This window comes from Ascaphus truei, chromosome 2 (genome assembly GCF_040206685.1).
Source record: "Ascaphus truei isolate aAscTru1 chromosome 2, aAscTru1.hap1, whole genome shotgun sequence".
NCBI classification, from domain to species: domain Eukaryota; kingdom Metazoa; phylum Chordata; class Amphibia; order Anura; family Ascaphidae; genus Ascaphus; species Ascaphus truei.
In genome coordinates, this window is record NC_134484.1 from 423,615,671 (window position 1) to 423,628,574 (window position 12,904).

General features: G+C 44.2%; 1 protein-coding gene across 4 annotated transcripts in view; it reads left to right on the forward strand.

Annotated features, from left to right (window-relative positions):
* WAC (WW domain containing adaptor with coiled-coil) overlaps positions 1–12,904 on the forward strand; it is a 37,386-nt gene that overhangs the window by 2,099 nt on the left and 22,383 nt on the right. For all 4 annotated transcript variants that reach the window (XM_075587676.1, XM_075587677.1, XM_075587674.1 and 1 more), the window contains exon 3: positions 179–374. In XM_075587676.1, the coding sequence (XP_075443791.1) occupies positions 236–374 (139 nt within the window). In that variant the 5' untranslated portion in view covers positions 179–235. The remainder of the gene's footprint in view (positions 1–178; positions 375–12,904) is intronic.

The window sequence follows — 12,904 nt, forward strand, 5'->3', positions numbered from 1 at the left end:
TTTGAATAACAAAATCTGTGCAGAATCATTGTATAAAAGTCCATGTGTAACATCAGTCGCCTTTACTAAAATATTAGCTTTTTTTCCTGAGCTGTTAGAATACAAGGAAACTATTCTTTGGTGTCATGCTGTATATAGTGTTGTGGTGTTTATTTAAGAATAACTATCCTTTTTGCAGACTCTTAAATATTCATCCAAGAGTCACCCTAGCAGCGGTGATCACCGTCATGACAAGATGCGAGATTCCACAGATCCTTCACCACCAAATAAAATGTTGCGAAGATCAGACAGCCCTGAAAACAAGTACGGTGACAGTGCAGGACACGGCAAGGCCAAAAGTGTTCATGTTCACAGAGTCCGAGAGAGGGACGGAGGTAGGTTCAGATTCAATTTCTTTACACTTAGTCTTTACAAGCCTCCCTAAAACACAGGAGGTGCAGGGACCTAATGTGGGCATTAAAGCTCTAGTGTTGCTTCAGTTTAGAGAGTTTGTGTTTTTAATGCAAACTGTTTTTTAATTGCTGTTATACCTTCAAGTTCTTAGGTATTTTTTATTTTTACTTACAAGAGGTTAATCACTATTGTTGATACACCTCTAAATTGGTCAAGGTAACTGCAGTTATTGCAGTTGCAGCCAAATTGTCTCCTGTGGAGTGAAAATCATAACAAATATTGTATGTTTTGCACATACAGTTGTATTGTGCTTTTCTGTAGGCTTATAATGAATACATCTTTCGTTATGAATGTAATTAATAATAGTGGTAATGCTGAAAGGATAATTTCACTGCACTGTATCACCAGTACATCTTGCTGATTGCGACTGAACTAGCAAAAACTTGATACTTTTTTAACCCAAAACTAACCACAGATAATTTTCCGTTTTGTAGCCTTCATTTTGAAATCCTCCTGTGGTTGTGACAATTATCAAAAATAGAAATGACACTTTCAACAGATTAAAAATCATGCACCACAACTAGAATTTCTCTTGGTTTTCATTTTTCGTTGCCTGTTTTTTTTGGCAACCATATTACAACTTAACTATGAGAAACTTACAAATGTTTCATAACCACTTTACTACTAATATGACATACATTTCACTGCTAAGTGATTTTAAAGCGGTTATACGGGTTTTACTTAAAACATTTTATTTCTTTTTTTATTAAAGGTTCGAAGCAGGGGGTTTCTGGAGTTGAACTGTTAATTTCAGCTCCGGGGACCCCCTACTTCCAGAGATACTTACCTCGGTAGGTGCTGCCATTATTGCTTTTCAGGTTAAATGTCAAAGTAATGCGGGCCAATAGGAAGCCACACCGGATGATATCACTGCTTCCTATTGGCCCACGGGACAGTAAATACCGCCGTTATGTTAGGCACAGTTTCTCATTCTGCAGCGATACCGGCACAGATATGCATCTGGAAGCAGGGGGTCCCTCAAGCTGAAATTAAACCGGATACTTATCCTATAATAAAAAATAAAGTGAAACCCGTATTGCTGTTTTTTAAATTATGAAAGAAACATTAGAAAAGTACTTGGATGGGTTATTTTGCTACATTTCCACCACAAAATAAGCACATTTCAGCCATATTTGTTGACATGAGGTTTCTTTTTTGTATGTGACACCTGGGCAAATTGTATAATCTTTTTAACTTTTTTTTTTTTCTTCTTTTGATATTTTCAATCACATTAAAATGAAACAACTTTGATTTGGAAAGTTCATGTACAAAACCTGTGCTATGAGCGTGAAACGTTAAATATAACTGACCTTTTAATTATTGTGGGATCCGTATTTTGTCTAACCAGAATTCTTCACTTTCAAAGTAATTGCGGCTTAAACATTTTTCTGCATCAATAAAATTGGTCTCTTTGAATTCACGGTACGTCTGCGATGCAGGACTAAAAATTGTTCCCTGCGTAACTTTTGCCACGAACTATAAAAACGAAATGCTTGCCAGTAAAAAAATAAATATCAATAAAGCTCTACCTGATTCAGAATCACATCAGTAAGATTTGTCACACCATTTTCTAATCATTTGTTTTAAATCTTGGCTTTACTATTAAGTGGCCATTTTTAAACTATATCTATTCACTTTTTTGTTACTTTGGTGCAATGTTAAATTAAAGAACATAAAGCCATAGTTGTTGCATTGTAGGAAACTCATGCACTCATTTGCAAGAGGTTAGAGCAGATATAATCCCATTGTAACAGTTCCTTTAAAAAGCAGCACCACTTTGCACCATCTTGGATTTACGATAAAGTGAAAAATCTGCCTTCCTGTTTTGAATTCTTTGTCATTTAACGTTTTCAGAAATGTGTAAATGGACATCCAAAACCTTTGCTGCGAAGAGTACAAAAACATAATTGCAGTTCATATTCCATTTGCTAAAACAGTGGTGCTCAACTCCAGTCTTCAATACCTTCCCCCCTCCCTCCTCAACAGGTCAGGTTTTTAGGATATCCTGCGCTGATTGTGCTGAAGCTGGGATATCCTTAAACCGTGACATGGGGGAGGGGGACCTTGAGGACTGGAGTTGAGCACCCCTGTGTAGAAGATCATACAGAGCAGTGGGAAGTGGTGCATTAAATCCAGTTAACGTAATCAGGGCTGTTAGTGTTTCGGAGTAGAACAGGATCAATAGCATTTTTTTAGGCGTCCTGGTTTAACAAAGTTTACATTAATATTCAACACAAAAATACATATCAAAATAAACTGATCAGAATGCAACAATGTAAATCTGTGTGTAAATATATACACTTTCTTTTTCTCTGTGTAACAATACTTGCCTGTATCTGCTTACTTTAATTGTAGGTGCATAATTACTTTTACTTACATTTTGTGCAGAATAGGTTTGATAACCTGTATTACTATAAATTGTACCCACTTAAGTTTGTTGGATTTTACTCTCCTTATTGCCTGAGGCTGCGTCCACTGTGCCGCTGACCGCGCTCATGCTTGAGAGCTGTGACATCACCAACTCTCCAAGCATGAGCGCTTGGCTGTCTGGCATTTTGTGTTTTTTTTTTTGTTTTTAAAGGTCAGTAACTGACGCTGAATGGATGAGGTCATGTGATCCTTCCAACGCGCCTGGAAAACAATTTAATCTGTCTCGGCAAGCGCCCGCGAGCGTAAGAGCGCCCCGCGTGAGCGTGGCCGGACACATTTGCATTCATTGTGCTGCCCGCGCCAAGCTCGATCAGCGGCAGCTTTAGTCGTACAACATATTGTATTCACTTTTCAAAAAAATCTGTCGGGCTCATTTACTGCAATATAAATATATTCTCTCCTGTTTTAACTCTGCTTTTTCTAAGGCCAAACAGTATTTTTTCACACTCAACAGTCACAAATCCAATCCACGCCATCTTTTCTCTGTATTTACTCCCGCCTCCCATCCTGCCTTTGCTGATAAACTTTAAAGGCAAGGTGGGTGCCGTCAACAGAGATTCCTTCTGTCCTCTCCCTCCTTTACCTGCTTCTACCTAAATCTCCTTTCTCTGCTCTTGATTCCTCTCCGGTTACAGAGTTGGAAGTTTCTACATTGATTTTCTCTTCTCGCTACTCTACCACATGCCCTCTTGCTCCTTTTCCCTCACACCTAATCATAACTCTTACTCCCCACTCTAACTCATTTCTTTAATTCCACCCGGACTACTGGCACTTTCCCCTCCTTTAAGCATGCAGTAGTCACGGCTACTCTCAATAACAACCTATACCCTACATGCCTTACTAACAACCGACCAGTATCCCTCCTGCCGTTTGCCTCCAAATTGTTCTCTTGTTCTCCCATATCATCAAAGTTCTTAATTCCCATGGACCCTTTACAATATGGCTTTCATACAACTCGCACAACAGTCTGTGCTATCTAAGGCTGAGTTCATGGTCAGCGCTGATCCTCGCCGTCGCTTGTCAGTGAGCGGCTTTAGCAGGGGCTTGCGCACGCTTCCGCAGGCGTGCGTGGGCGAAGCCGACAATTATTTCGTTTAAGCGCTCACGGGAGCGCAGGGCCGGTCACTGGAGCGGTTCGCCCAATGAGGGCAAACCAGCTCTTTGACGTCACTGGCCATCCCACGACACGCCCCAGGACGGCGCGCAAACTAAGGCCAGGGAAAACACCCGCTTTCCCTCAGCCTCCACACGGCTGAATTCTCTATGGACTCAGCCTAAAGTAGCCAATGATCTACATGAAGCAAAATCCCTTGGTCATTTTTCTCTGAAACCCCTGCTTGATCTCTCTGCTTGATCTCTCTGCTGCCTTTGATAGTCTTGCCTAGGCACTATTGTGCCCTGAGCTTTTGGGGGGAACACGCTTAAGGCTGCGTCCATAGACACTGCAGCCATGTAGAGGCTGAGGGAAAGCAGGTGCTTTCCCTGGCCTTAGTACGCGTGCCGTCCGGTGGCGTGTCTATGGGTGGGCAGGGACGTCACGGAGCTGGTTCGCCCTCATTGGACGAACCGCTCTCCTGACCGCCCTATCGCAAGAGACATCAGTTTTGACTGATTTCACGCGCATAGCGCGCCCCCTCCGCACGCACCCGCATGCTGTATAGACGTGATTACTGCCTTTAGGCAGTCTGATAGCACGGCGTGCGGACGCTGTATGGACGCAGCCTGAGGCTTCAAACTGCACCTTGGTGTGTGCAGACAGCATGGGTGGTATAGCTGTCAAGTGACTTTGGGAGCTTCCAAAGACACGTCCCACAATGCCTTCCTGCTGTGGATGCAAATGATTGTGGGGAGCTACTTTGGAAACTCCTGCTGTGACTGACAGCTATACCACCCATAAACCCCTAGGATTTCCTGAACCCCCTTGTTGTGAAACACTCGTTTAAGGCATTTAGACCTTTAAAGCATGTAATTAAACATCCTGTGTTTGTTTTTAAATCAGTTGCGTAGTGTTAGATATTTACAGCATTAAAAAAAAACGTTAATACAGGGGTGCGCAAACTTAGTGCTGCGCCCCCCTGTTTCTCTCGCCCCGGGACTCGCGCAACCCCCCACCCCCCCACCTACCTTCATCCGCGATCCCCCGGCATGTCATTTACATGCCTGGGGGAAGAGCGCTGGACCTCTGCAATTGCCCCCCCAGCAAAATCTCCCCCTGGGGGGGTTGCGCCCCCCACTTTGCGCACTGCTGCATTAATGGTTCCAAAGGTCCAGTAATGTGAGCTGAGGTAATAAAATATTTGACAAAATTCACTATGGTTCTGTACGAGTCCCAAATATAGAGAAGAATACATGCCCTCAAATAAATGTAAGATACTTGCGGATGCTGTAACTGTGTGAAATCACATGGAAAAGAGCAGCACTCACAAGTAGTTGTCGTGTGGTCAGTTTCATCCGTTTTGGTCCACACAGCAAACTTTTCTCAGATTGTGATCTGCTGTGTTGGGCTGAAACATTGGATGACTAAATACTAAAGCACTTGAATTTGGAAGGCTACTAGTCCAACACAATTATTTCCATTGGTGACTTCTTGAAATTGAAAGCAGGTGGATTTGAAAAAGGAAACATTCGGAACTATTAAAATATTTTGTCTGTTACTGAAGCTTTTTTTTCAGATAGTGGTTCAGTTACAAGCAGTCTCTCTTTGCAATTGTGAGTGCCACAACACCCATGTAACAGCTTTATTCTGATTGAAACAATTGTTTCAAACTGTAGGAAAGACAGAACCCCAGGTTGGGCACTCGCCAACCTGCTGGATGATTGATGTAATAATTACAATAAGTTTAATAGTATCCAAGTTAAAATAATGGGTGTTAAAACGATTATTAAACGCATTTGCATCCTAATGTATGAGCACTATGGTAAGGTGTTCAGGATCACTAATATTTATTTGACTAAGAGTACACAAGTGTTTTGAATCCTAATCAAAAGGACAGTGTGTGGATATAATATCCATTACCTAGCCAGGGAGCACCACCACACATCCCAAGCTGATGCGGGAATACCCTTAATTGTATTCATGAAACAATTGTTTCCTACTTAAGACGTCCATTTATTGGCCTTTCCCCCCAGGATTGAAGCAGGAGGTCTCTGGAGCTGAACTGTTAATTTCTGCTCTGAAGACTACCTTCTTCCAGAGAGTTGCCTCCGTAGCGGGTGCCGGTATCTCTGGAGGTTAAATGTCCAGGTCACATGGGCCAATAAGGAGCCTCACAGATGACATCACGGCTTCCTATTGGCCTGCTGGACATTTAAAGCTCCAATTTGTTTGGCACACACGTTTTCTGCCGGCACCCTCTACAGAGGTATCTGTATCTCTGGAATCATGGGGTCTCGGACCTGCAATTAACAGTTAAGCTACGATGACCTCCTTCAATCCTGTAATTCAAAAAACAAATCGTACATGAAACCTGTGTTGCTGCTTTAAGGCCTCAACATTCTTTAGAGCAGCACAGCAACCAATATAACAGCCTAATGTTGAAAGCCAAATGTTGGTAATTATGGCTCGATATTAATAATGATAATGAACAGTGGTCATGATTCTTTTATCAACACTGAAGCTGACTAGTGGAGGTTAGTTAAGCCAGCGGCCACCCCCCCCCCTCCCCCAACTCACCTGGTTTTAAGGATATCCTAGTTTCAGCACAAGTAGCTGTCTTGAGCTGCTGAAGCAGCGATATCATGAAGACTGGAGGAGGGGGGGGGGGCTGCTTGAAGACTGGTGTGGAGAACCCCTGAGTTAAGAATAGGACAGTTGTACAAGTAAAGGCAAATTGTAACAATTCTAATTGTCCTCTGGTAGGTTTCCCTTCGTTTTTGGAAGGGTAAGCCCCACATTTTGCCAGGCCTCTCCACAAATCCTATTTTTCTAGGGGGTATTATTCATTAAACGGAGTGCTGGATGTCGCACCGTTGCACGGAAAGTGCCACTGAGGTCTGTTCGGCACTACAGCTGGGCAAATATGTCAAAATTCGAGATGCACATTTTTCACTTCTCTTTGAACAAAATTCAAGTAGTGGGTGGTTTGGCCAGTTAAAAATTCTCCTGAAACCGCCAGTTTCCCTTTTCACGTTTGTTGTAACATCTGCCCATGTGAATGTTGTAGCATTTGATTTGCTAAGAGACCTGTTGTAGAATAGTCCCAAGTGCTGATTATATCCGCTGAAACCTCCCTTCAAACATATGCAGAGACACGATTGTGCTAAAAAAATAAATTAGCATATCTGGAAGATGTGCTAATGAGAAGGTATATTTTAATGCCTCCCTTTAGCGTATACTCCAGGTATCTTTGGTGGGATATTTGTGGGGAGGGGCGTCTCCACGTGTTGGTTTAGGGTCTGGAACCTGTGGGCGAATCTAATGTTAGAACATTCACAAATGTGCGATGGTGGCTGGTGTCATTGCATGCGCACGAAGAAGGTAGACAGATGTCACATCTTAAACCCAAGCCACAAACATCCTTTGCTGCAAAGGAACGCCATATTCATAGCGAATTTGAATGATAGCTAAAGATTTGCCCATCTGTATTTGGTGCGATCACAGTTTAACAACCCCTAAATGAGAGCAACGGATTTTTGCCTTAGAAATGGCAACCAGTCTTTCCCTAATACAATGGCATTCCCCAAAACTGAAATTGTAACCATCGATCAACTTGGATTTCTAAACGTTTTAAAAAAAATCGGGAGAAAACAAGTGGCGTCTGCTTCCTTGGAATTATCGATTTGCCCTTATAGTAACAATTTTAATGTATTTGCATCTTGTTAAAAATGTACGTTTCCCTTTTCATTGCATCTGCTGAACTGAAGGATGTCGGCTACTTCTAGATGTCGGGGGGGTGTCATTGGAGGTGCAGGGGGGGTGTCATTGGAGGTGCAGGGGGGGTCATTGGAGGTGTGGGGGGTGGTCATTGGAGGTGCGGGGGGGTCATTGGAGGTGCGGGGGGGTCATTGGAGGTGCGGGGGGGTCATTGGAGGTGCGGGGGGGTCATTGGAGGTGCAGGGGGGGGAAAGTGATGTGATGTGAGGTGCAAGGGGGGGAGAGATGTGAGGTGCAAATGGGGAGAGTGATGTGAGGTGCAAGGGGGGAGAGTGATGTGAGGTGCAAGGGGGGAGAGTGATGTGAGGTGCAAGGGGGGAGAGTGATGTGAGGTGCAGGGGGGGTGAGCGATGTGAGGTGCAAGGGGGAGAGCGATGTGAGGTGCAAGGGGGGAGAGCGATGTGAGGTGCAGGTGGGGAGAGCGATGTGAGGTGCAAGGGGGGAGAGCGATGTGAGGTGCAAGGGGGGAGAGCGATGTGAGGTGCAAGGGGGGAGAGCGATGTGAGGTGCAAGGGGGGAGAGCGATGTGAGGTGCAAGGGGGGAGAGCGATGTGAGGTGCAAGGGGGGAGAGCGATGTGAGGTGCAAGGGGGGAGAGCGCGATGTGAGGTGCAAGGGGGGAGAGCGATGTGAGGTGCAAGGGGGGAGAGCGATGTGAGGTGCAAGGGGGGAGAGCGATGTGAGGTGCAAGGGGGGAGAGCGATGTGAGGTGCAAGGTGGGAGAGCGATGTGAGGTGCAAGGTGGGAGAGCGATGTGAGGTGCAAGGGGGGAGAGCGATGTGAGGTGCAAGGGGGGAGAGCGATGTGAGGTGCAAGGGGGGAGAGCGATGTGAGGTGCAAGGGGGGAGAGCGATGTGAGGTGCAAGGGGGGAGAGCGATGTGAGGTGCAAGGGGGGAGAGCGATGTGAGGTGCAAGGTGGGAGAGCGATGTGAGGTGCAAGGTGGGAGAGCGATGTGAGGTGCAAGGTGGGAGAGCGATGTGAGGTGCAAGGTGGGAGAGCGATGTGAGGTGCAAGGGGGGAGAGCGATGTGAGGTGCAAGGGGGGAGAGCGATGTGAGGTGCAAGGGGGGAGAGCGGGTTGTGAGGTGCAGGGGGGGAGAGCGGGTTGTGAGGTGCAGGGGGGGAGAGTGGGTTGTGAGGTGCAGGGGGGGAGAGTGGGTTGTGAGGTGCAGGGGGGGAGAGGGGTGTGTGTGGTGTGCAGGGGGGTATTGTGTGTTTTATGTGGAGGGGGAGAGATGGGGGTATGAGAGATAGATGGGGAGTATCGCAAAGGTTGATAGTGAGGGGTTCTGGGGGAGATATGAGGATGGTGATGAAGGGTGCTAGTGGAGATATGATGATATGGGGTGGTGGGGGAGATATGAGGGTGATGATAATGAGAGGTGCTGGAGGAGATGATGATGATTTTACCCGTGCGACCCAAATTTTTTTTTCTTGGAGCAGTTCGGCCCTTCTCACTTTACGAGTTGTGCAGGCCTGCTTTACTACCAGGGTTTGGTCTAATCTGTGGTATGAATGAATAAGTAGTCTACTTCACATGACTAGGGTATGCTGGTCTTATGCTTTCTTATAGTAACTTTGGATGTTTTGCTTAAACTTTAAAAACATTCTTGCTTTCGTTGTATGAAAAAGTGTATGAATTTATACAAATATTTCTTGTATATATGACTACACTTAAAAGCGTTTGGCCCTAATATTGAGTGCTGTTATGCAGGCTTAATTTTTAATACCACCTTGTGAAACTGACATTGAAACCCCTTTTTTTGTGGCTGTTGGTTAGGAGAGGATGTGAAATGTATGTAAAAATAAAATTGCCCAAGTCATGTGAGTAGCAGCTTGCCTCTTGGTGGTGAAGCAGCTTTCTGAGCCCACAGTATGTAATTACAAAGACTAACCAGTTGCATTGATGAATGTGCAGATGACAACCGCAGATTTACAGTGTGCACATTCATAAGTTTTTGCTTTGCCGTTTTGTCATTACAGGCACAAATAGTGGTTTTGTACCTTGAAAGCAGGTGATTTTTATCTTTCTATTGAGGAAGCATAACAGATCACTTGCCTACAGTATTGGAGGCAACCCCATGTAAACTTTGCAGCTGGCCAAGTGTTTTTAGTTTGCAACAGATTCTTGCTCATTTAAATTTTTGTGACAAACACACCTTTTGCTTGTGTAAATAGAAGCTGCTGTGCAGGGACATGTTGGTCTCAAACTGAATCAACGTCCACAGGTATCCTGATGGTGGTTTGTAACATTGTGCTGTGCATAGGACTGCAGGGTTTGCGCTGTGTATGTGCTATACTCTGCAAGACATTGAGATAGATGGATATTTGTCTTAAGCTGGTATATTTTTAATGTGGCTTTGTATGTTGACTGCCCAGGAGAGCCTCAGGTTTATAGAAGGCTTGGTGAAAAGCATAGTGGTCCCTCAATACATGATTTGCGATGAGATGTTTAAGAATCGCTAACAGACTGACCGTTAATCTTGTGCTAAATATTCACAAAAATAGCATCCCCATAAACAAAGCTGATTTGCATACTGTATTGGGAATCATATACACCTAGTTGGCTTGTAGTGCCGTAGGGTCTGAGTTTGGACTGCTAATTTGAGGAACAGTAGTAATGACTTGGAAAGCTGATGAAGCAACGCCATTTCACAGGATGGCAATTACAGGCATATCCCGGTTTAAGGACACTCACTTTATGTACACTCGCGAGTAAGGACATATCGTCCAATAGGCAAACGGCAGCTCACGCATGCGCCAGTCGGCACGTCCTGAACAGCAATACCGGCTCCCTACCTGTACCGAAGCTGTGAGCAAGCGGGGAGGCTATAGAGACTGTTACAAAACCTTTTATTTACATCAGTTATGCACATATATGACGATTACAGTACATGCATCGATAAGTGGAAAAAAGGCAGTGCTTCACTTTAAGTACATTTTCACTTTACATACATGCTCCGGTCCCATTGCGTACGTTAATGCGGGATATGCCTGTAGTGTGTTTTGAAGAGCAATTGATGACCACCAACAAATCTAGATTAGTGGTGACTATCTTTTTCCTCGTTTTAGCTCTATATATGTTACAATGTCAATGTAGTGGTCCTCTGTCAATTTTACTGTTTTTTTTTTTTATATATTTCAGCAGTAGATATTTCTAAGGTAAATCTGCACCAAACACTATAGGAATATGGAAAATAGCTGAAGCGCTCAAATGCAGGTATATCTCAAAATGATAATAAGCCAGACCACTATACCAGGGTACTAACAATTGATATAGTACCTATTGTGTCATATAATGGGTACTATCCTCCTGAAGACAGGTGGTGTGTGGTGCAACCCACTCACCATTTGTCTCATCGGCAGGTTCCCCTGAAAAATATGCAAATACTCACATCCTGGTAGGGCAGGCAGGCAGGCTGTGCAGCTACTCAATGCAATACAGGGAAAAGGGAGACCAAAAAGCGCACCAGCACAAACGGTGCAGGAAGAAACCAGAACAAAAAAATGATTAAAAGGGCACTTTAATGTGGCAAAAGACCCATCCAATGCATTTCGAACGTCGCTGCGACGTTCGAAATGCATTGGATGGGTCTTTTGCCACATTAAAGTGCCCTTTTAATCATTTTTTTGTTCTCGTTTCTTCCTGCTCCGTTTGTGCTGGTGCGCTTTTTGGTCTCCCTTTTCCCTGCCAAACACTATAGGGACTGTCGGCATGAATAGGGTTGATAGTCGGTCTCTAATCTTGAGAAATGGAGCGATTTTGGTCAACCATGTTCTTTGTCCTTCCAGTATTTAAAGTGTTAAGTGTCAGTTAATATGAACTGTAACTTATCAATACAATGGTGCTTTCTCTGTGTAGGGACTTTTTTTAATGGATATAATTGGGCTTGGCTTTGTACCTTTTTTTTAAACAGGCGGCAAAGGTCCTATGCAGATGAATGTGAAAACCTGTCCTGTTTGTGAGTGGTGCCAATATCCAGACCCTGGGGAGCATAAAGCAGACTAGGGATTGGGGTTCTTTGTAAGTAACTTATCCCAAAATGGGGCGGAGATTGTTCCTTCAATTGCTTTGATTACATTATCAAATCTATACATGTAGGATTGCATGACCAGTAAGCAAACACAAATACATAATTGTTTTGTAGTTTGTTAATATGATAGATCTAAAAACTTACTACAGTAAAATACAGTTTACTTCAGAATTGGTGCCTGACAAAAATTTATTTTTTCTGGTGTATAAACAAATACAGCTCAACCCCGTTATAACGCGAATCTGCTTATAACACGATGCAAGTGTGGCTCCCAATTTTCGTATTTGTGAAAACTTTACAACACGATTATTGGTATCTTAAATACTTTATTGTACAATGCATACAATTGTACATTATTTCTAATGCGATCCGCTTATAGCGCGATGTGATTCTTTGGACCCCTAAGGGGGTAGAGCTGTATCTACATTTTTAATTTGAACACTTATTTATTTTTCCACCCCTGTTGTTATTGAAAGCATTTGGAAATGTTATCATTTGTTTCAATAAATTACCACTACTTTGATCATGCTTTTTTTTTTATTGGAAGTGTTTTGTTTGTGACAGACATTTCTGCAGATCTATACATTAAACTTTAGAGTTGTAGGGCATTGGGGTGGGAAGTTGGTTTTCTTAGCTGGCGTCAACCTGCACAGATTTGTTAAACAGTGTTCCTAGCCAGCACTTGTTTAAATAGTTTAATGAATAGTCTACAGTGCATCTGAAGACTGTTTTGAAAACAGGTGCCCCACTGGTCAGGCAAAACTTTCATGTGGAGCCATTGAAACGCATCACCACCTGCAACAAACCTTCCTCATGAAGTACATTGTGTTCACTAAGGCTTTGGTCCCGCTGTGTCCGGCGGCGCACGCGGCCACGTGCGCGCTAATCACCATGTGATGTCCTCCCGAGCAGGTCCCAGTCCCTCCTCCCTGCACGGCTCACTAAACGCTGTGACGCGTCAGCCGCCAGGGGATGCAAGAGAATTGTAATCCCAAGCGGCGACGCGTCACGTGGTGTGGCTGTGAGCCAATGAGGAGAGGAGGGCGTCGGAGAGGAGGAGGGGAGGGCTTCGGGGAGCGGGGAAAGCAGCTGCAGCACCAAGGGAGCCCCCCTG